Source organism: Podarcis muralis, chromosome 8, assembly GCF_964188315.1.
Source record: "Podarcis muralis chromosome 8, rPodMur119.hap1.1, whole genome shotgun sequence".
Taxonomy (NCBI): domain Eukaryota; kingdom Metazoa; phylum Chordata; class Lepidosauria; order Squamata; family Lacertidae; genus Podarcis; species Podarcis muralis.
The window spans coordinates 33,925,128-33,950,174 of NC_135662.1; the positions used below are offsets into that span (position 1 = coordinate 33,925,128).

Below are 25,047 nucleotides of genomic sequence, written 5' to 3' on the forward strand. Positions count from 1 at the left end.
GCTTGGGAGCTGTGGGCGGGTGCTGTGCCATTGCCCTGCGCTCCCAGGCTGCTTCCTGGGAGGGAAGGGAGCCATAAGGTCGTGAATATAAGCCATACTTTAACTTTTCACAGTCAAAATTTGGAAAAATTGAGGCTTATATTTGGGCCAATACGGTACATCCATTGGCCTCAGTAAAAATGTGGAAAGGTCAAGAGTGCAGCAGGAAGCATCTTAATGACCTGGAAAGGCGTTACTGTCTCCACCAATATACACTATTGTATTTTTTTTAAAGCCATAAAGCCCATTATACAATGCTATCCCCAAGGAAACTCACCCAGTGCCCATATTGCTATACAGTGGTGCCTCGCAAGACGAAAAGAATCCGTTCCGCGATTCTCTTCGTCTAGCGGTTTTTTCTTTTTTTTTTTTCTTTTTTTTTTTTTAATAAATTTTTATTGCGTTTCTTTCCATAGTTTTATAGGTTACAAACAAATAACATAATTGCAAGAAACAAATTTTCCCCTTTTTTTAACAACAAACAAAAAAAAAACAAACAAAAACAACTTGGACTTCCCCACCCCTTCCGATTCTGCGTTCTTTAAATTAAGAATGTCAGCATTTTGTTACCTTATTTCATGCCTTATTGTAACTTTCAAATGTTATGTACCCAAATTCGATATATTGTATCTCAGTTTCCATACCTTTAAAATAAACATAACATGTTCGATTCAAATTGTCTCATTTTCTCTTTTATCACTTATTTTACAATTTACTTAATCATGATTGCTAAAGCATAACTTTTCCTAATCATGCACTATCTTAAGATTCATACAGCTTGTAGTATTTTTGCAAATAGTCTTTAAATTTTTTCCAGTCCTCCTCGATTGTTTCTTTATCCAGATCTCGGATTCTGCCGGTCAGTTCAGCTATCTCCATGTAGTCCATCAACTGCTTCTGCCATTCCTCCAGCGTGGGCAAATCTTGTGTCTTCCAGCTCTTAGCAATAAGTATTCTTGCTGCTGTGCTGGCATACATAAACAAGGTTCTGTCTTTCTTTAGCATTTTCTGGTCTACCATGCCCAGCAGGAAGGCCTCTGGTTTCTTGGGAAAGGTATACCTAAATACCTTTTTCAATTCATTATAAATCATTTCCCAGAAGGTCTTCACTTTTGGGCAGGTCCACCAGAGATGGAAGAAAGTCCCCTCTGCTTCCTTACACTTCCAACATTTATTGTCAGACAGGTGATGTATCTTAGCTAACTTGACTGGGGTCATGTACCACCGGTATATCATTTTCATAATGTTTTCCTTCAAGGCACTACATGCCGTGAATTTCATTCCGGTGTTCCATAACCTCTCCCAGTCTTCAAACATAATATTATGTCCAACATCCTGTGCCCATTTTATCATAGCAGATTTAACTAACTCGTCCTGTGTGTTCCACATAAGCAGCAAGTTATACATTCTAGATAGAACCTTGGTCTTTGGTTCTAACAATTCTGTCTCTAGTTTCGATTTCTCCTCCTGGAAACCAACTTTTTTATCCATTTTAAAAACCTCTTGCATTTGAGCATAATGTAACCAATCTCGCACCTTGTTTTTTAGTTTATCCTGGCTCTGCAACTTCCAACTGTCTCCAATTTTTTCAATTAATTCCCAATATTTCGGCCAGTAGGCCTCCATATTGGGTCTTTTTTGAGCCTTGGCCTCCACCGGTGACAGCCACCTCGGTGTTTTACTCTCTAATAAGTCTTTATATTTCGTCCAGACTGCAAAAATTGCTTTTCTGACAATATGGCTTTTAAACAATTTGTGAACTTTAACCTTGTCATACCATAGGTATGCGTGCCAGCCAAAAGCATTATCAAAACCTTCCAGATCTAGGACATCGGTGTTTTCTAGCAAAAGCCAATCTTTCAACCAGCAGAAGGCTGCAGCTTCATAATACAACCTCAAATCCGGCAGGGCAAACCCCCCTCTTTCTTTTGAGTCTGTTAATATTTTATACTTTATTCGGGGCTTTTTGCCCTGCCAGACAAACCTAGATATATCCTTCTGCCATTTTCCAAAACATTCCACTCTGTCCACGATCTGTAGGGTTTGAAACAAAAATAACATTTTCGGCAACACATTCATTTTTATTGCTGCAATCCTTCCCAACAAGGAAAGTTTCAATCTTGACCAAATTTCTAAATCCTTCTTAACTTCCGACCAACATTTTTCATAGTTGTCCTTAAATAAATTCAAATTTTTGGAAGACAAATTGATCCCTAGGTACTTCACTTTTTTTACCACATTCAGTTCTGTTTCTCTCTGAAACCCCTCTGTTTCTGTAGGTGTCAAATTCTTGGTCAAAACCTTGGTTTTTTGTTTGTTCAACTTAAATCCCGCCACCCGACCAAACTCAGATATAAGTTCAAGAGCTCTTTTTGTACTGGATTCTGGCTCCTGCAGTGTCAAAACTAGATCATCTGCAAAAGCTTTCAATTTATATTGTTTCACTCCGACCTCTATCCCTTGTACCAACCGGTCCTTCCTTATCATATTCAATAGCACCTCCAGGACTGAAATAAATAAAAGAGGGGATAGAGGGCACCCTTGTCGTGTCCCTTTTTCAATTTTAAACTCCTCCGTCACCACATTGTTCACTATTAATTTAGCCTTTTGCTCTGAATAAATTGCTCGTAACCCATTTTCAAACCCCCGCCCCACTCCCATCCCTTCCAAGTTTTTCTTCATGAACCTCCAAGATATATTGTCAAATGCTTTCTCCGCATCAATAAAGATTAACACCGCCCTTGTGTTCATGTTGGTTTGTAAAAGTTCCAAAATATCAATGATGTTTCTGGTATTCTCATATAAATGTCTACCAGGGAGAAAGCCTGCTTGGTCTTTGTGAATTACTTCATTTAAAACTTTTTTAAGTCTACTTGCCAAAATGTCTGCAAAAATTTTGTAATCCACATTCAGGAGTGAGATGGGGCGGGTTTTTTCGTCTTGCGAAGCAACCCCATTGACAGCTTAGCGGATTAGCGCTACAGCTGTCTAGCGGATTAGCGCTACAGCTGTCTAGCGGGGACACGCAAGATTTTTTCGTCTTGCGAAGCAACCCCATAGGGAAATTCGTTTTGCGAAGCGCCTCCGCGACGGAAAACCCTTTCGTCTAGCGGGTTTTCCGTCTTGCGGGGCACCACTGTACTTTTTTCATCCTCAACATCATTTTTTAATTCACTCAGGCATTTTAAATTTAGTTGCCTGCTATCAATGTATCTTGGTTGCATTATGTTGCATTGTTTGCTTGTCCTAGGCCAGGGGGTAGTTAATGTGCTTTCAGATGTTGTGGGCTACAATTCGCATAAGCCTCAGCCGGCATGACCAACAACCAGGAATCATGGGAGTTGCAGTCCAATGACATCGGGGGAGGGGGTGCACCATGTTGGCTACCCCTAATTTATGCTGTTGTAAACCACCTTGGAATCTAGATAAAATAAATACGTTTTATTTGTATGCTCTCTCCATGATTACTAGCTTTCAGAATAAAAGCAGAAATGAAACAAAAAGTTCATATTCTCAGTATATTTGTGATAGGAATTTCATTTTATTTCTTCAATAATCTGACAATGTATATCTATTGTAACAGCAGGCAACTTTATTATGTGGTTATGGCTGAGAAACAGAAGGCACTAAACCAAACCCATGCTTAACAGAATAAATAGCTTAAATTAATGCACCAAATGCAGTCATTCTGACAGCTCTTTCATTTGAAATCTTTGCAGAAATGTCATACCCAGATCCAGAATAGTCAACGTGTTTCACACATAAACACATATAGTCAAATGCTTAAGCCATTTAGGATATGAGTAAAGAATATCATTTAATAAACTGGTATATTTCATTTGTGCATGCTGCATTCCACATTATTTCACTTAGTAGTCTCTTTATTTTGTAAAAGATTTCATTAGAACTCAGTAAAAGCAATGTGAAACTGCTGATTCTTAATAGTTAGGCTTGTGTGAGTACACATGCACACAAACACATGTAAAAAAATACACACACGTGCCCCACACCCCATTCATTCCTTTCTATTGTCTCAGCAAATTTCTACCGTGATTATGAGTGAAAAGCCAACCATCCGCGACATTTGAATGTTATATATACATATCGGCAGATGTGGCTAAATACTTTAAAAGTTTATTGATTTAAAAATGAGGAAAGTTTAGAAAAATATAAGGAGTAGAAAACCTTAGTCAAGTTATATGCATAAAATCTTTTAAGGAAAACTTTCTTTTCATCAGGCAAAGTTTTATATATCAAATTAAGAGGGGTATAAATAAAATACATTATATTATGGACTATGTTTTAAAAAGTGACTGTTAACCATCTTTACCTAAGGCCATTGTACAATAAGATAGATGTGAGGTTAGTGCATTTTAGCATACACACATTAAAATAATTCCACTTACGTTCTGTTGAATTTATAAAAATAAGCTTTTATTATACACAATCAGTGAAAAGAACTGATTACTTATATATTAGTTAATTATATAACTTGCAGGTTATATAATTATGAGAAACCATTCTTTATTACTTCCACCGATTTTGTTCACAAACCTGGAAAACAATAAAAGAAAGAATAGTTAGAAACAACATACTTGAAAAGAAACATGAGAAAATTAGTGTGAGCATCTTTTGTAAGGGTATTCTTACTGGTAATGAGTAGTGAGAACATGAAATACATAAGTGTAGCTTAAATGAAGTTACACACAGTGATAAGGGATTATTGCCACTTTAAGAAATGTATTGCACAGGAAGATGTTCCAACCCTGAACAATAACTCTCATGATAAAGGAAGGATCTTCATGGCCGGAACCTGGACAGTATGGAAGTCAGGTCAAATTTGCATGTGGCAGGAACAAGCAATCCTTATGTGCTTGTGTAAATCTAAAGTAAGCAGAAGTTTATGTTTTAAGGATTAGAACAGGAATAGGGAAATTGTGGCTCTTCAGATGATGATGAATTTCAACTCCCATCAGCCCTAGCCAGCACAGCCAGTCATGAGGGATGATGGGAGTTTATGTTTGATTATTATTATTATTATTAAAATTTCTATACTGACCTTCATTTGAGGATCATAGGGCAGTTTGCAATATAAAAACAAATACAATACAAAAACAGTAACTCTTCTCTCACACACTTAAGCAGGCCATATTTTGTTTAATTAGCCAAAGACCTGGGAGAAGAGGGCAAGATGTTTTCCACCCTGGGCTTGAAGGCTGAGTGGGCATATGTGCCAGTGAGGGTGGTTTTATATGTTATGGAAAGAGTGACTACAAACCCAATGATGGATAGAAGGAAGATGGGCATGATTTGTCGTTCAATATTCACTTGTTGACTGCCATGCTATTTCAAGTGCCAAAGTTAACAAAACAATTTTAAAAGTAAGAACGTATGAACAGTGCAGGTTTACTGAAAACTGGCATCTCGTTTGGCTTTGTATTTCTGACACAATCACTTTTATTAAGACTAAGACTTCAAAAATGAGTGATGCAATAATCACTATGTTTTAGACTTATCTCTGCATATTCCTTTTCTGTTGAGTTTATAAATGAGGTTCACAAATGATTTAAAATTTCACAGTATACAGGAAAGTGTAATCTCTCCTGAATGCTCGGAATACCATTGTGAATGTTTATTTGAATGTAAGAGAGTCCTTTTAAGTCTAAATGACAAGTTAAACATTTATATCCAGTATGGTTTATCTTGGCATTTCCTATGAAGGATATTCAGTGTTGGAATCAGGATAAATTAGGAATCCCCCTATCATAGCTCTAAAATGGAAAGTCTTGTTTGCATTCACAATTTCACTGCACATTTAGATAAAATAGTTCAGTTAATTTGCTTTTAGCTATATTTGTTTAAATGGAAAAGCACTTATCACCTAACTTTTTATTGCATAGGTTACCAAAACTGAATGATTACACTGCTTATTTGGAGAGCTTGGCAGTTACAATACCAATGTTAGATGGCCCCAAACCTGAAAACATACCTTTAACATCTTCTATGTTCAGGTTATGCTGACAGTTTGTACAGTCCTGCTAAGAAAACCACCCTGTACTTGAAAAGTCTGCAGCTGTGATTTCTCCCTTTCACAAATGCCATTTATTTCACAGCGGAGCTAAAACTTACAATTCCACTCCCTCTCCAAATAAATACAAATAAAATAATTGCAATTCAGAATACTTTTTAGGCAATTTTGTGAACTTTTGCAACAATGTCTATTTATTTACTTTGTCTTCCACTCTTCCCTCAATGATACAACTGCATAGCCAATCTGATTTGTTATGTCGCATTGCTATGCAATCTCATTCACATATTTTCCCTCATTGTGTAGTATCAGCCAATTGACAAACGCAGGAAGGAGGAAGCAGAGGGAAGGGAATGACACCAAAGAAGCAACAGCAATTGCAATTGCAGAGTATTTAAGGCATCTCTATTTCCACCTCACTTGTTTTCATAAGTAACGCAAAAAAGTTTATCACAACAAATCATGACAATTACATGATGGAAACAATTTGCGGTTTATGGCTGTATTTCAAGCATTAAAATCTTAAGGACCAATTAACATGATACTTTGTGTATGCCAAGATTCATGTTCTTGTTTTCACTGTAATAAGTTTGTGGTGAAACAATACTCCGATGGCTGCAAAATGAGTAGGTCAGCCACTGGCCCTTAATGAGTTGAATCAAGGGACATTTGTGTGCACGTGTCAGAAATGAGAAGAGGTCAATTTTCAGGTGAAGATGTAGTATAGCTATTCATCATTTTATCACATGCCCATTCCAATGGGCCAACCCACATCTCAATATGCACAAAGGTCCTTAATCAAAACACACCTGAAGTCCATATGTATCTGTCTACTTACAAGGAAGGACAAGAGATGATGTCCTCAATGAATAGAGTAAAAAAAACCAACCCTAAATTTGGTATATCCACACTAATTCAGTTTAATTTTCCTGACTTAAATTTGTAGTTCACAAAAGGGTCTACAGCCCTGAATTTCATACTGAATTAAAAATAAAATTTTGAAATTCAGATTTTGCCAGCCTGGTTCATGCTATATGATCTGTGGTCCTCATTCTGGCAGGAATCCCAGAATTAGGTATGCAAAAATACACCACTGCTAATCATAACAAATAAATGAATCTGAAAACTCCAAATTCTTTTGAGCAAAAGCTTTCTGGTTTACATATCAGCCTCATTTGATAAACCTTTCTATTTTGTTTTCTCGATGATGCAGATGGTGTTTTAGACTTCTCTGTGAAACACTGAACAAAACGAATACTGAATTATTTAAACTGGTAAAAAAGTAGGATTTTCAGTTCCACTTGTTCCATTCAAAGCTTCCTATCATTGGACCATACACACTGACCTGGGAGCAGTGCTTTTTTCTGAGGGGGTACTCAAGGATACACAGTACCAGCACCTCTTTTTTGTTGTAAGTTCCATCAAACTTAATGGGGTATACTTCTAACGAGATATGCATCAGATTGCGCACAGTAAATTTCCCAATACAACGTTCATTAAATAATGCTGTGATAAATGAAGTTCTTTCATCTCAGCTGGTCAGATGATTAAAAACTATCTATAAAAAGCATTAGACTACTGTGATACTCTCTTTCCAAATACCTGTGCAGCTGGCGTAATTTTCTTTCACTGTCCAAAATTAGCTTTACACCTGGGCAGTTATTATCTTGAAGAAGTTGAAGAATGTAGTAAATATTAGCTGCATGTAATTTATTAAAAGCTGCGTCAAAGGACACCTGTTGTTGTTGTGAAGATTAATTCTACAGCTCTTCTGCTCATAGTCATAAATTATGAAGTTTCATTCCTCTTGGCACTAAATCAAGCACAGAGTGTCCATGAAGATTTCTAATGCATTAACTTTCCTCACACACACCCAAATTAAATTAGGCTGGCCTTTACATGGTTGGGCCTTTTACCTGCACTGCGCACTGGGAATTGGCACTGTAAACGATGCCAGGCCTTTTACTGGCTCTCCGCTTTACAGACATTTCAACACCTGGGTGTTGGCAGACCTGTTGGCAGCCTGCATTTTCCAGGAGTTGCCCTTCGCTTGTGAGATTGGCTACAGCAACTACATTCCAAAACCAGATGGTTGCCATTACCCCATATAATTATTTTTTAAAGACTTATTCCTTTAACCAATTTACCAGTCTCAGATGTCACATACAGTACAATATTGCTTAGATCAAACATTTTTGTTCTCCTCCAATGGTTAAAATAGTACAAAGAACAACCTACTTCATGCAGCAAAAGATAGGTAACTATGAAAGTTGATATATGGGTTTAAATCAAGATGCTAGTCTGTTGCGCCCTTAGAATATCTGCAAGAAGGTAGCCATTATTTTAATTACAGAGTTTTGACCCCTCTCTGCCTTGCATGCTACAGGTTTAAGCTAAAGCAAACAGTTTTTACTCATGAAAGCAAAAAGCAGATTTTTAAGTTACAACTCAGCGGGCTGAACTAATTTAGTAACATGGTGTTGGTAGTTGCGTTAGTAACATGAATGCTAGTTCTCTCTCAAAAGCCCAAATTAATTTGTTGCCTTATTATTGTCTCTATTTGACTTTAGCATCTGTTAATATAACATGTGTAGATTTATTCCAAGAATTCACAATGAAACAAATAAGAATTTTAGATACATACTGAGCAACAAAATGAGCTGATGCAAAGTTGTAATTCCTAGATGTGAAAATTAAAAGGTTCAGGAGATTTTCCTTTATTTTAAACTAAATCTAAAATAAAATCTAGACCAGTTTCACGTGGCTTTTCTTCCAGACATGTCCAGTGACTACAGGAATATCATATGGTGATATCTGGGGATGGGTGTTAGCTTCACAAAACTCTAGGAATTCATTCTTCTAAGGTGGTGGTTGACAGTGTCTGCCTGCCAGTAATGTGGTTATGAAGTAATTTTAATCTGTTCTGGTACTTTAACTTTTCAATGTTCTAAAGGAAGGTTGTAGTTTTTGTGATTTTATTATCTTATCTTTTTGTAAACCACTTAGAGGTTTCTACAATCAAGTTACAATTATTGATGAAATAAACTGATTTATGGAATTGGTTTCCACTCCCCCTGCAGCCCTGCACACTCCACAAATCTGCTCTGAATTTTGGGGATTGTGCTAGGCTACAGAGAAGAGAAAAAAGGGAAGTCCTGCTGGGTAAACTGATGGTTGATAAATAGATAGATAGATAGACAGATCGGCAAACAAACAAAGAAGAGAAGAAGATTTTGGATTTGATATATCGCTTTATCACTACCCTAAAGAGTCTCAAAGCGGCTAACATTCTCCTTTCTCTTCCTCCCCAACAACAAACACTCTGTGAGGTGAGTGAGGTTGAGAGACTTCAGAGAAGTGTGACTAGCCCAAGGTCACCCAGCAGCTGCAAGTGGAGGAGCAGAGACACAAACCCAGTTCACCAGATTACAAGACTACCGCTCTTAACCACTACACCACATTGGCTCCCACATTTTGTACCCCGTCTATCTGACTGGGTTGCTCCATCCACTCTCAGCAGCTAACTACCTAGTGATGATCCAAATGGTGTGAAATCAACCCTGGAAAGAAAATGTACATCTGTGGCATGTATTCTAATATAGAGATTATTCTAACTGTAGGCTGGATTGAAAGGTTCCTTTGATTTCAGAGGAAAACTTTCTCCATCAGGAAGTAGTTTGACCTAACTTAATGTCTGAAATGTACAGCATGACATTCTGAAATGATGTGAACATGCAAGTCCTAACAGATCACACATGTAAATGTTCTATGGATAGTTCTGTGAGTCGAATAGGACTCTATCTAATGTAGTAATCCATTGCACATCTCAGAAAAGTAACAATGGAAACTCATTTCCAGGTAACTTCATTGTGTATGGACTCAAATAGCACTTTGTGAGCATCAGATTTTGGGTCTGACCTGGCCTCTTGGCAACATGTACATGAAGGGCAAAATAACTCACCATCAGAAATAAGGTAAATATTATTTAGAGCTTGATGTTCTAAATTTACAAGTTACGATTAAAAATATATACCGTATTTTCCCCTCTATAACATGCAGATTTTTTCTCCTAAAAAGGAAGGGGAAATGTCTGTGCGTGTTATGGAGCGAATGTGTGGTCCCTGGAGCCAAAATATCAGACAAAAATCAAATCGCGAGTCACGGAGAAGGGAAACCTGAAAAGAGGAAGTGGCTGCTTTCCTGCATGCTGCCTCAGGGTCTTACTGCCCACCCTCCTCTGTTTCGTTGCTGTGTTTGCTCAAACGGAACAAAGAGCAGGGAAAGCCCCTCCCCTCCAGGCAAGCAGAGGGGAAAGCAGAGTCGTTCCTTCTAATTCCTCTCTGTGCTCCGGTGCTGCGTCTAGGGATTAGCAGGCAACATGCAGGTGGGGGGGGGGGGAGAGAGAGAGAGAGAGAGAGAGAGAGAGAGAGAGAGAGAGAGAGAGAGAGAGAGAGCTGGCTGGTTTGGGTGCTTGGGTGGGGGGAAACTTTTGCCTTTCTTTCCTCCCTCCCGTTAAATCCCTCTCCTGCATTCTTAGCCAGCTGCTTCTCTGCACACCCCTCTCATGCTCCTTTTCCCTTCTTTGTTTTTCCTTCCCTCCCCACTTAAAATGTGGTTACAAAGCATAGATCCACATGGATCCTCAGGATCTTTGCATTGGGTCACCCCAAATTCACCATCAGATCACATAGCATGTCCATGGCTAGAGCCTGCCCCCCCAAAATCACGCACCCACTGTTGCCTGGGGCTGCAATGGTGCAAAAACGTGGTTAAAAAGCATGGATCCACATGGATCCTCAGGATCTTTGCATTGGGTCACCCCAAATTCACCATCAGATCACAAGTCTGTGGCCACAGCATGAAGCACAAAAATGATACATCCACTGTTTCATTCAGAATGTTTTTTCCCTTGTTTTCCTCCTCTAAAAACGATGTGCGTGTTATGGTCAGGTGCATGTTATAGAGCGAAAAATACGGTATATATTGTGGTTGTCATATTGATGTAAACAAGTAACAGCTCAAAATGGTTTTCCTCCCTCTCAATTTCTCCACAAGTCTGATTTTTCTTACTTCAATATGTCTTGTTTAAATGGTTTCAGTTCTACTCACAAGGTGCTACTCACAAGCACCTGGTTAAACAGCCTGCTACAGTGTAGCCATAAAATCTAAAATAGTTTAGGAAATGACACACATTTCCACCCTGGCAGATTACAAACTACTGTGATTTTTTTAAAAAGCAACTGTCAGAGCAATTCACATTTCCAGCAAGATTATTTATGTTTACTTGCCACCATATATAATTTGTTGTAGCCTCAGCACATGGAGGGAAACTAGCAGACACTACCACAACACTCATTCAACAGAGATTTTGGCTTGGCACAACTTTTTTTATCCCTGGTCTCTGCATGTAGCACACACTGATAAGAGATGACTTAACATGTTAAGGTTTGTAGTACGGTAAGCAGGGAGGATAACCTACACGAACTTTCAGCCCTACAGTAATATAGCTGAGCTCCCATCAATAAAATCCACCGTTCTTCACTCCTGTAGGCAAATAAAAACTAAACCTGTCAGAAATAAAAAGTAATTTGCAGAGCACATATTTTGTGAAAATATGGTGCCTACTCCAAGCTGCCAAGAATTTATATCAAACAAGGAGCAACTTCTTACGTTTATCTAGATCTGCCTCCACTCCTTCGCTTTCGTTATCGCTTGGTAAAATCCAAGGCTGGTGAGCAAGTTGAAGTTGTAAGAATTCATCCTGTAACAAAAATAACGGATGGAGCAGGTATAAGAATTAGGGCTGCAATGTTTCTTTCAATTATACACAAGCAGATAAAAAAAATTAAAGTCCTTCAAGAAAATTCAAAAAGTCCTCCTGATTAATTGGGTATAATTTTAGAAGGGGTCTCTTTCTGCCCTTTCTGTGTTGTCAATCCCAGGAGTTATGTGCTAGAATAGAGGCTCAGAGTTGAGTGTGCTGTAAGCACTGTGAGTTCTAGGCTCCTTGGAAGAGTCAACTTCACAAGGAAAAAAGCTGATGGCTTCAGTCCCCAAACCAAGGCCTAGACATCATACTACTTCTTCCAAGGAAGCTGGAAAGTTGCAATTTTGTGGATTTTCTTGGGAAGAGGTTCTATTGAAGTCAGCAAAGTCAACAAATAGCCAGAAACTGATGATTTTATGCACATGCAAATTTAACCAATCCCAAACTCAGTTGATTAATCTATGATTTCTTTAATCGTGTGACAATTCTAGCAAAACTGACAAATAGAAGGATTGTCTCTGTGTAGAAAAGTAGCAAATAAATGAATCTTGATATACAATGAACAGATGTAAGCTGTAATAAAATCCAGACTTCTTGCAGCAAAATAACCCCCTATTTTTAAATTGCTTGCAGATCAGGGAGGACATGATTTCACACAGAGAGGCATTGATGTAATTTTAACACAGGATTCATAGGAGAATGGCTTCCTGGACACTTTTGTTTGGAAGTATGTTGTTTGGGCTGCTGTTGCTGTGCTGGGAATTAGCCAACAAGTGAAACCCAGTGCATAAGAAAGTTTATTGTGCTGAATAAATATTTGGTCAATAAAAAAGGGTAGTGATGTTTTGAGACTCACAAGGTTCTTCTTTGGAGAAGCCACAAGACAGAGGGTCAGTGTGATCTGCATTTGAAAAGGCAAAGCGCCCAGCTCCACATGACATTTGTCACATAGCAGTTTCTTTTGTAGTTGTGCATTTACTTTTTATTGCACAAATAACCAGCACAGGAAGTCCTGAGCCAGTAAAGCGAGATGAGCGTCGCAACCCAGTGGCGTAGCGTGGGTTGTCAGCACCCGGGGCAAGGCAAGTAATTTGCGCCCCCTAACCCTGAGTGAGCCAGGTAGGGGGAGAGAGCTGCGAGTGTGAGCGCGCCCCCCCCAGATGTTGCGCCCGGTGCGGCTGGCCCCCCATGCACCCCCCATGCTACGCCACTGCCGCAACCCCAGAGTCGGTCATGACTGGACCTAATGGTCAGGAGTCCCTTTACCTTTAACCCACTGTAGAAAAGCTGTTTATAAAGCATCTTGTTGGGAAGGGCCATACAGTCTGACAGTCTCCCTGTCCCTCCCAAACATCAAGATAAGAGCTATCGCAGACTCCAAGAAATACTGTCCCAAAGAGATTCAGCATTCAGTTGTCACACTTCATAAAAGGCTGAGGGAAACATTGAGAATCTGATCCTCAAACCTATTTGTCTCAATTGGGACTCCACTTGTAGAAAGGTCTGGAGATCTAAAAGACTAAATGTGCATATAAGTGCATGTAGGAAAGGATTTAAAAACTTGATTTATTCATTCTGTAGCAATAATAAAAACATTTATCTACGTTACATTGCTTGGTTTGATTTTGAAATGAGCTAGTAATACAACACACCTGCACATTTGCTACAGCATATTCCCTGCCAACAGAAATGCAGGCATGTGTACAAGAACTAAGATCATCAAGCAACTTATAATTCTTTCAGACAGAACTCCGGGAAACTAAAATTTTGCACTTTTTACAAAAAGAACTTCACAGATGACATGTTAACCATTGCCAAATTCTTTAAGCATCGCTCTTTGCCTGTTTAGAAAAAAAATGCCTGCTTATAACATGGTCTCTCCTGGAAGGATAGGAAGAGCTTTAAAGAATATCACTTACTAGAAATGGGACAGAAAATGTTCTAGCATTCATTCTTCAAACATTGCACATTTTAATAATTTGGCCATTAAAAAAACCACGGATCTGACATTGAATTACTAAGCAAATTATGACAGATTCATGGACTGCTGAGGATAAAACTCCTTTACTGAAGCTTCACACCTACCTGAAGCAATTAAATAAAATGCGTCCCAGCCATATTCAATCTTTTGTGGGTTATTGGTGCCATAGCACAATATCCCAGTCTCATACAATGGATGGGAAGGGACAGGTTTATTTCCTTACAACACAAATGTTACCTGAGATCCACAGATGGTACCTGAGATCCACAGACACACTGGATCTCACAAAGCAAAATTCTCTGTGGAATTCTACTTGTGAGCAAAAGGGAGGTATGTGAATCCTCCTCGCAATTTGCTTTCCAAATATGAAATATAAATCTCAACTTTTTCTTTTAGGAGTGTTAACACCACTCTGAACATGCAACATTTGCCATTAACTCTTGTCATAACATGAAAAGAGTCTGCTCAACTAGGACAGTGGTCTATTGAATTCAGCATCTTGTTCTCACAGTGGCTAACCTGAAGCCTATGGAAGCAGATTTTGCTATCTTCCCTTTCCACACACACCCCAGCTCCTAGTGCCACATCCCACAGTTACTTCAAAAAAATACCCCAACCCACTGGAGCAGATTTTCAGGGAGTAAGAGGGCTAAAGAAAGAAATCTGCAAAATTTGCCTTCCTTCAATAGAAACCGCTGGCAAGAGATAGAGAAATAAATACATGCACGCTTATGCACATGTGTGTACACACAGACTAGATATATAATTAAAACAATTTGACCACCACTATGAACAAGTAAGTGTTGGATCTATTCTCAAACATTATATGATAATATATGGGCAATATACGAATAGTCAATTGATTTCAATAGGTCAGCTCTGAGTATGACTTACCTGGATATATGCAGGATTCTGATTTACTGACAATTTTTGCTTTCAAATATATAACTTACTTCGGACAAACTGCTTCTTTGAGTGACGTTTCCTAGAGTGTCTCCGCTTGTTTCCAGGAGCCCTGAGGGAGTGCTGATGGTCCTCCCAAGTTGGTTCTTTGATATTAAAGACCGGCTTCTCTGCATACTAACGACTCCTTCCTTGTTTCCTTGGTTGCTAGGGGAAAGAGGTTTTTGCAACAAAGCATTTGGGGCTGCAGGTCTGTTTGCTGGAGCTGGGAGCACAGAAGACCTGTTGGTCTGTGTACTGGTAGATTGAGGCCTACTGTTTGTGACACTTGAGACCTGCAGTCTATTGTTGCTGGATAATGGTGGTGATTTGTTTCTTTGAAGCTGGAGCTGAATATCTTTCCCAGTCAGACTTGGCACTTGAGGTCCTGAATCCTGGCTTGGTGGAACTTTAAAATTTCCTTGGTGATCTAGTGCAACTAAATTAGTTTGTTGGCTACTGGTAATCCGCAATAGTCTTCCTTCTTCCCACAGCGCAAGGTCCTTTGCGATGTCTGCACAGGCACAAAAGTAGCGCAATATAACAAGAACTGAAATCCCTGTATCTTATTGATCATCATGTTTATTCGAACTTGAGGATATAGTTTATTTCTTTCTCTAATACTAGGGAACTTGGATTCATATCAGCAAGGGAATTACTAAGTAGTTTCTGGCAAGCCACCTTCTTGGACTCATTCCTCACAATCATTTCTGATAGAGAAACCTCTACAAGCAGATGTCATATTCTGCCAGGGAAAAAGTTGGATATAACTATAATAATAATAATAATAATAATAATAATAATAATAATAATAATAGTAATATTCTGATGGTAATCTAAGCAATCTGGTCTGGAATAGGACTCTTCTGCAGTACATTCTGCCACAACCCACATGATGGGTTGCAATATCACTACGCAGGAGAGAATTCATAAAAATTACCATCTTGAAATTTTACAGACATCAGCATATCCCTAAAGAATCTCTTTTTTGTCATGATGTGGTGAGTGCCAGACTTCTCTAAATTCCTAGGTCCAGTAAAAAAGGTAAAGGTACCCCTGCCCGTACGGGCCAGTCTTGACAGACTCTAGGGTTGTGCGCTCATCTCACTCTAGAGGCCGTGAGCCAGCGCTGTCCGCAGACACTTCCGGGTCACGTGGCCAGCGTGACAAAGCTGCTCCAGCAAACCGGCACCAGAGCAGCACACGGAAACGCCATTTACCTTCCTGCTAGTAAGCGGTCCCTATTTATCTTCTTGCACCCAGGGGTGCTTTCGAACTGCTAGGTTGGCAGGCGCTGGGACCGAGCAACGGGAGCGCACCCCGCCGTGGGGATTCGAACCGCCGACCATGCGATCGGCAAGTCCTAGGCGCTGAGGTTTTACCCACAGCGCCACCCGCGTCCTAGGTCCAGTAGGTGTTAGAATTTAATCAAGGCTTGGGGAGTCAAACTGGATGCTAGACCCCTAATCCCTGGATTTAGCTTCCTGTGTTCAGGAGATCACCTGGGAGATAGGCCTTTACGAGAACAAAGGAAAGCCAGACTGAAAATGGGTGAGACCCCTCCTCCAGCTCTGAGATACTTAGAAGAACTAAAGCCAGAGTTTGGTGTAGAGTTGGATGTGATGTGACCTGGAGAAAAAAAGGTTGCAGGCTGGTAAAGACAGCAAGCTGGAGGGAGGGTCAGAGCACAATGATGGATTTCTGTTTGAATCCAAGGCTGCGGCTATGGCAATCAGTGGTTTAATGGACAGCTTTGTTTAATTTAATAAAAAGGTAAGAACAGGTATTGCTATTGCTGCTATACTATTAACATAATTGAGTGGAGAAAATGATGCCAACAATTATTATTTTAAAAAATGATTTTGCATGCATTAAGCTTTTTCTTTTAAAAATAATAATAACAATACATATCACTTCACTTCACAATTTGGAGACTACCTGTTTAAATTGTCTGGGTCAATAGATGACAATGCGAATGCCATAACTTAAACCAAATGTGGAATGAGCTCTCTCACAATTAAATTAACCTGTGTTTTTGCAAATGACTGGGTTCATTGACTTATCTACGGTGAATAAGAAGGTATGTTGGAAAACTGATATATGCTGTTTATGTTTCAATGAGAGTTCAATGAACATCATAACTTTTGGCCCAAGATGCTATCTAAAAAACTGATTGGTTCTGCTGATAAGCAAAGCATTTCAATCATTTCTCCACAGCTAATTTAAAGATTTCCACTACAAAATGGTTTTCATTTATTTAGCATAGAATATATATGTTGATTTTGAACATCAGCTTTTCCCAACAGAAGAAAGGAAATATTTCAAAAGAGAATAAAGTGCCACCAAATATTTTGATGTATTGGGCATATTAATTTATTTAAGAAAGTTCTCATTCGTGGCACATAAATTGAAATAGATACAGACATAGAATATTAAATGGGACTATGAAAGGTCTGTGCAGGTAATAGTCTGGGAAGTTGATGGATGCCTCACAATCAACCAGAGCCTAGCACTTGGTGATCTGAAGGATATCTACTTATTTACCTATCTACCTTTCTGGACTTGATTTCTAGCGGTAGCAGTTGGTGGGATGCCACAGCTGTCCCAGCTTCCATAGATAACATGATTCTGACGCTTACTGGGAAAAGATGGGAAAGGTGCGGGGAGCTTGGCATTGCACAGACATGATGGCAAGAGCGGTGGATTGGCTCCACCACACTGCACAGCTCAGAGCTCCCCCTGCCTCCCCATACAGTGTGGGCCAGTAGCATGCTGTGTTTGGAAGCCAGGAGAGCAGCAGCAGCAGCAGCACCTCCACTGGCCACTACTGGTTACTAAGGTAATGTCTAAACAGCAGAGCTTTCCATCCTGAATATCTTGATGGGCGGAAGCAGGAGGCAAATGGTAGTGGTAGGTGACATAGACAAAGTGGGGAGGAGCATCACTAATTAAACCTCATCCTTATATGGTGAACACTGGGGTGAAGTGACGCTGAGCAATGAAATTGAACGGGCCAACAAAGACATGTTCAAATAACCCAGTAAACCTTGGATGCTTCTAGCCACTAGGCAGCTGTCCCTCAGATCTGTGCCCTGCGGAGCACATGAAGTAATAGTGGGACCCCACCCCTCTGCCAGCTTATATACCCTCCCCTGATGGGTTGCGCGCCTGCAACCTGAGACTTCTCCTGCATGGAGGTGTGCCTCCTGCCCACACTCTTGGGAGCCAGACGTCATGCTATGAACTGATTATTTCAACGCATGTTTTCACCCCATGCAAAAAGCACCCATAGCTCAGTGGCAAGAGCTTTGCAAGCAGAATGTCCCGGGTTCAATCCCCAGCATCTCCAGGTAGGGCTGACAAGGACTCCTGCATGAAACCCTGAAAAGCAGCTGCCATTCAAAACTGAGCTAGAGGAACCAATGGTCTGACTTGTATAAGGCAGCTTCTGGTGTTCCTGTCCAAAGCTTCGTGTTTAGAACTGGGATAAAGTCTGACTGTGGAAACTAAGGATGCAGAACTGGGATCAGTTCTCTTCTGGACCTTGGTGATACCGGATAATGGAAGACCATCTTTGAACAAGAAAATTCCACTTGCCCTGTTTCCTTGACAATCAGAGTTTCTTTCCTTTATGGACCTACCGTATTTTTCGCTCTATAACACGCACCTGACCATAACACGCACATCGTTTTTAGAGGAGGAAAACAAGGGAAAAAACATTCTGAATGAAACAGTGGATGTATCATTTTTGTGCTTCATGCTGTGGCCACAGACATGTGATCTGATGGTGAATTTGGGGTGACCCAATGCAAAGATCCTGAGAATCCCTGTGGATCCATGCTTTGTAACCACGTTTTTGCACCATTGCAGCCCCAGGCAACAGTGGGTGCGTGCTTTTTTTGGTGCAGGCTGTAGCCATGGACATGCTATGTGATCTGATGGTGAATTTGGGGTGACCCAATGCAAAGATCCTGAGGATCCATGTGGATCCATGCTTTTTAACCACGTGTTTGCACCATTGCAGCCCCAGGCAACAGTGGGTGCGTGATTTTTTTGGTGCAGGCTGTAGCCATGGACATGCTATGTGATCTGATGGTGAATTTGGGGTGACCCAATGCAAAGATCCTGAGGATCCATGTGGATCCATGCTTTTTAACCACGTGTTTGCACCATTGCAGCCCCAGGCAACAGTGGGTGCGTGCTTTTTTTGGTGCAGGCTGTAGCCATGGACATGCTATGTGATCTGATGGTGAATTTGGGGTGACCCAATGCAAAGATCCTGAGGATCCATGTTGATCTATGCTTTGTAACCACATTTTAAGTGGGGAGCGAAGGAAAAACAAAGAAGGGACATGAGAGGGGTGTGCAGAGAAGCAGCTGGCTAAGAATGCTGGAGAGGGATTTAACGGGTGGGAGGCAAAAGTTCCCCCCCAAGCCAGCCATCTCTCTCTCTCTCTCTCTCTCCCTCTCCCTCCCCCCCCCTCTCCCTCTCCCTCCCCCACTCTCTCTCCCTCTCCCCCAGCAGTACCGGAGCACAGAGACGACACTTTCCCCTCTGCTTGCCTGGAGGGGAGGGGCTTTCCCTGCTCTTTGTTCCGTTTCAGCAATCACAGCAACGAAACAGAGGTGGGTGGGCAGTAAGACCCTGAGGCAGAATACAGGAAAGCTGCCACTTCCTCTTTTCAGGTTTCCCTTCTCCGTGACTCGCGATTTGACTTTTGCTTGATTTTTTGGCTCCAGGGACCACACATTCGATCCATAACACGCACAGACATTTCCCCTTCCTTTTTAGGAGAAAAAATCTGCGTGTTATAGAGGGAAAAATACGGTAATCTTGTGACCCCTTCACTGTGACTATTCTCCATAAGTAGTAGTAGTAGTAGTAGTAGTAGAAGAAGAAGAAGAAGAAGAAGAAGAAGAGTTTGGATTTGATATCCCGCTTTATCACTACCCTAAGGAGTCTCAAAGCGGCTAACATTCTCCTTTCCCTTCCTCCCCCACAACAAACACTCTGTGAGGTGAGTGGGGCTGAGAGACTCCAGAGAAGTGTGACTAGCCCAAGGTCACCCAGCAGCTGCATGTGGAGGAGCGGAGACGCGAACCCGGTTCCCCAGATTACGAGTCTACCGCTCTTAACCACTACACCACACTTGCAGTAATTGCACCTAAGGATTATCCTTCAGATTGCAGGTACAATGTGATGGCTTCAGAGGATAATATTTCCTTCAAACTTTGAGTTTTCTGGAGCCATTTGGGAAGATTTATACAGTGCTGTTTTAGCAGTAATAACAATAATTCACTAACACTGAATGTTACTGAGCTATGGAAACAAACGTGTAAGGAAGCTGTCCAGATATATTTTGATTATGATCTACAGGCAAGTCTCGATGTCTGTCTTAAAATGAGTATTGTTGACTCAAAGTACCACAGTAACGAAGACTGGGAAAAGAAAAACCACCCCTGTTAACACCTTATTGTTCAATCCATTAAAATCTGTCCTGAAATTTCTTCCCCAAGCAAATGCTAGGGTTTTATGCCACTATACCTACCAGCAAGGTGTTTTTCCATGGTTTGAAGTTCTTTTGCAGCCAATGAATCTTTCAATAGCTTCTGGCTTTGGGAGTCTCCACTGCTGGAACTCATAATGTCTAGATCCCAAACTGGTTGATTCTGGCATGATAAAAAAAAAACCAGGGAGAATGCTAAAATGTTTTTGTATACTTATTAAAAAAGGTAGTTACCAAACATCAAAACGGCACGTTCTTTTCATTACATAATTGAGACAGTCTGGTACTGCTTTCCTCTATAGAGACTGGCACAAAATATGGCAGCATACTGGGCCGAAATTTGAAATGGTTTATACTCTCTGTGATCCCACTGACTTCAGTGAGAGTGCATTTAGTTTAAGTCAACATCAACTTGGCCTCAATATCTATATAATTCATCACCTCTGGGGACAAAACAGCATTTCTAGTGCTGTTGTATCATTGCAACAAAATATAAAAATAAAATATTCCTTTCAGAAGGAACTAGTCGTGATGCCCTTACTGTACTTTGGGAGGACTGTTGGCAACAAAAGCATTTGTGCTGTCATTTGGTTATTGAACACTGCAGTGCTCAGAATTACTTATATTTTTTTGGATGCTAACTTTTAGAAGTTGTTTCATGAGAAACCATGAAGTAAACTTGGTAGTTTCTTTTTACATTCAGAGAAGCTAACAAAAAACATATGACCAGATGTGGAATACCGTTAAAACAACAAGCATGTAGGTTAATTAAAGTAGAAATTAGCTATCCATTAGAGCACAATTTATTTTATTTATTACATTCATATCTTTCACTCTCTTCAAAGATCTTGAGGAAGTGTACATGGTGTCCCATCCATTTTATTCTCAAAACAATCTTATATATTAGTTCTGGCTGAAAAGTGTCTGACCAGCCCCCATGGTCACATGGCCAAGTAGAATTTGAACCTTGGTTCACAGATCTGTTAATATATTTTCTGAGTTTCTAAGAAATGTGTTCATAACAAATGAACACGATACCATGAAATTATATGTCTATACATAAACCACAATTTTTTTTCTTACAGAACCCCAAAGCCTTTTGTTTAGCCATAAACACATAAGCTGCTGTGTTTATGCAAAAACATTTAAACTGTGAAGCTCCACGTTAGCACAGGAAAGAAAATCTGGCTGCATTTAAATATCACATCAATCAACTTTATAAAAGCGGCTGGAGATTATGTCTGGTGTATTTCCTTACTAATGCAGAATTTGGAATGAGAGTGTTCCAACTGACTTTGAGGTCCAGTGCTGAGGGCCTTCTGGTGGTTCCCTCACTGCGAGAAGCTAAGTTACAGGGAACCAGGCAGAGGGCCTTCTCGGTAGTGGCACCCGCCCTGTGGAACGCCCTCCCACCAGAGGTCAAAGATAAAAACAACTACCAGAGTTTTAGAAGACATCTGAAGGCAGCCCTGTTTAGGGAAGCTTTTATTGCTTGACAGACTATTGTACAGTGGTACCTCTGGTTAAGTACTTAATTCGTTCCGGAGGTCCGTACTTAACCTGAAACCGTTCTTAACCTGAAGCAGAACTTTAGCTAATGGGGCCTCCTGCTGCTGCCGCGCTGCCGGAGCACGATTTCTGTTCTTATCCTGAAGCAAAGTTATTAACCTGAAGCACTATTTCTGGGTTAGCGGAGTCTGTAACGTGAAGCATATGTAACCTGAAGCGTATGTAACGCGAGATACCACTGTAATTTAATATTTTGTTGGAAGCCGCCCAGAGTGGCTTGGGAAACCCAGCCAGATGGGCAGGGTATAAATAATAATATATTATTATTATTATTATTATTATTATTATTATTATTATTCCTACAGCAGAATAGGTTTAATTTTGAAAAGCTCTATTTTTGTCCCCACATTTAGTCCTCAAATCATGAAATCATGTAAACAGAAAAGCTAAAAACATACCCACACATGTACAACCCTGCATCTGCAAACACATGTTGTCATTACAATTTCAGATGCGTAACTAGATCCACTGACATCTGGTGAGGGAAAGTGTTCCCTAAGAGGAAGTGGGGCACATATCTGGGTCCATCTACATGTCTGAAAGCGGTGCCATCTTTACTCCCAACCAATTGGCTTGGTACAGGAAACTAGTAAGACAATGGTTTCTGTCCGATAATTTTGTGTGTCAGCATCCAAACCTACAACCAAGGAGTACATTATCCTTTTCAAGTGTTTTGGTAGCAGCAGTGGCTCACAAGGGGGGCAGTGGCATTATCCTGGCAGCACTGCGCTCATTGGCCTAGCAGCAGTGGTTCATGAGGAGGCAGCAGCAGTGGCATCTTCACCCTACCAGCTGCCCCTGGATCCATTCTGCTGTAAGGCAATATCCTGAGCAGGCAGGCATCTCACAGGTACAGCCTATTTCTTTGTTGCTACTCTCCTCTGGAAGCTGTATCCCCATGGGGACCAGAGAACATTTAGTGGCCCTAGTGTTCCTTCTTACTGCTCCCCAGCATTGAATGAAAGGGCCCCTTCCTGCAAAGGCTTCCTGCCCAAACAGTGAGCGAATGTCTATCACCCCTCTTTTAAGATGGGGCGCTGCAGAGTCCCGTTCCAAAGAACTTTCCAGATTCTGTTCCTTGTGGCACCCTCTCAGCGCTTGCCCAACTAGAACAAATAGCCAAGTGACATCTCAAACCTAAAAGTGTGAGCGAAGGTAGCGGGTGCAGCTTCCCTCAAACCCCTGAAGGTTAGGAACTGGCTTTGGGCAGAGAGGTAAGAAGCAAATGCATAAGTTGTGCAGTTATCCTGCTGTGCAATATCCAAGGTGGGACTCACACACAATCCTGGCAGTGAGATATGGAAATCGTAAGTGCATCTGCTACTGATGCACGTCTGCATTACATCAGAAACACAACAGATACACAAGTCACTCATGGATACAGGGGCGAAGCAAGGTGGGTGCGACCCGCAAAAGCTCCCTCAACTCTGGACCCAAACCCTGGAATCCTCAAAAAACCTCAACAACTTTGGCCAACCCTCCCATAAAAACAGCTCAACAACTTTGATCCAACAACTCCTGGCAATGACAATGGGTAGATCACAGGCAGCCTTTTTATACTGTGAGTAGATCGCAGTCTCTTGGGAGTCCAACTAGATTTCAATGGGGGAGCGGGGTTGACAAGAAATTTTCCACTCCGGGTACCACCTGACCTTGCTACGCCACTGCATGGATCTGCATCTTGCAAATGACAGCAGTCTCTCTAAAGACTGGTTTAGAAAGCTAAGCAGCAACCTAGGACTTTGTGAAGTTCTGTCACTCCTTCTAGCTTCTAAGCCTATCTGCTCACCCTCTGAGTTGTCAGTGCAGCTAGAAACACTGGTTGTGAGCATAAAAGGCTTCTTTAACTTTCCTTCCCTGCATTATAGCAGTTTCCTCCACAGATCAGGTAGACTAGGCAGAGCACAATCATTAGTAGGTGCCAGACCACTTAAAAACTGACTCCACAGTGACATCTGGCGGTCAGACTGAGGCTCTCCAGCCTCTGCTGATAATAACGTTGAAGCCAATGAATAAATAATACACTAAATGACTTGGAGAAACGGTACTGATGGTAGTCAGTTAGGTTTCCTTCCTCTGAAATATTGTCCTGTCTGCAAATGGTGAAATTCCAGAGATGGTAACATGTCAAACAAACTTCTTGGGGAATCAATCAATGAAGAGATACTAGTTCTTGAAAGATTTCAACGAATATGTCATACACTTAAGACACACGTGATAGCTCTGTTACTGCCTTATGTATATATGTATATATGTGTGAAACAAACACGTTTCTGCTTCCTACCTCATAAATATGGCCTGTAATACCATAGCTGATAAGATTATTCAAGCTTGTCATTAGTTTTCCGAATGCTTGGGCATGACTGATGCCATTTAGCACAGCACACAGCTACAGGAAAACGGTAGCAGTTATTTGTCTGCTTTCTCAATAAAGTTTTGATGTTTGAAAAAACAAAACCTTTAATGGCGGACAAGACCATCAATGGCTACTAGCCATAATGTCTATGTAAGCATTAACCCTACGGTCTTCCTACCTGAGCTTTACCTAGTGCCCTTAATCCACAAATCCTCCCCAGTAGGGGAGACAACAAATATGTCAACAGACTTCCCAGCTGCCATATAAGCATCAAGCATGACTCTTGATCATGCTGCCATGAATGCACATTGAACAGAAACACTTATGAGTTCTGTTTGGGTAGCCAGTTGTGGTTATTGCATTCTTCCCTGACAAGGCAAGTATACAGGGCAGAGTCAAAATGGCACTTCTTCTCATATTATGCATGGTTTTTCTTAGTGCAAAGATCATCACATTTATTTTCTTGAATTAAAGGCCATAGCCCCACATAGCTCTAATTGATCACTACAGCCCTGCGGCTTTCCAGAGACTCTGACACCAAAACCAACAATTGGCAGATGAACCAAGAGAAACAAAACGTAGCTGGGTGTACAGGCAAACTCAGAATCACAGAATTGTATAGCTGGAAGGGAGCCTGAGGGTCACCTTCTTCCACGATGTCTTGTACTTGCCATACACCTCAGAATTTTGGAAATCTTTCCCACGAAGTGTGCTTTAATTATACTGAGATGCTACATCAGGTATTCTGGAAATGCGTGGGAAGTTTAATATGTTGGGAAGCTTTGCAGCTCTGGCTCCTGCTGCCAGATAAGCCTGCGAACTTGGAAATGGATGGGCAGCAGGTCTAAGCAAGCACTG

General features: G+C 40.7%; 1 protein-coding gene across 5 annotated transcripts in view; it reads right to left on the reverse strand.

The window, feature by feature from the left end:
- Nucleotides 1–4,526: 4,526 nt before the first annotated feature.
- C8H8orf34 (chromosome 8 C8orf34 homolog) overlaps nt 4,527–25,047 on the reverse strand; it is a 90,987-nt gene continuing 70,466 nt past the window's right edge. For 2 of the 5 annotated variants that reach the window (XM_028736759.2, XM_028736761.2), the window contains exons 11-14: nt 20,307–20,427; nt 14,769–15,271; nt 11,738–11,828; nt 4,527–4,593 (exon numbers count right to left, since the gene is read on the reverse strand). In XM_028736759.2, the coding sequence (XP_028592592.2) occupies nt 4,586–4,593; nt 11,738–11,828; nt 14,769–15,271; nt 20,307–20,427 (723 nt within the window). In that variant the 3' untranslated portion in view covers nt 4,527–4,585. The other 3 variants (XM_077932933.1, XM_028736760.2, XM_028736762.2) reach the window with 3 other exon arrangements.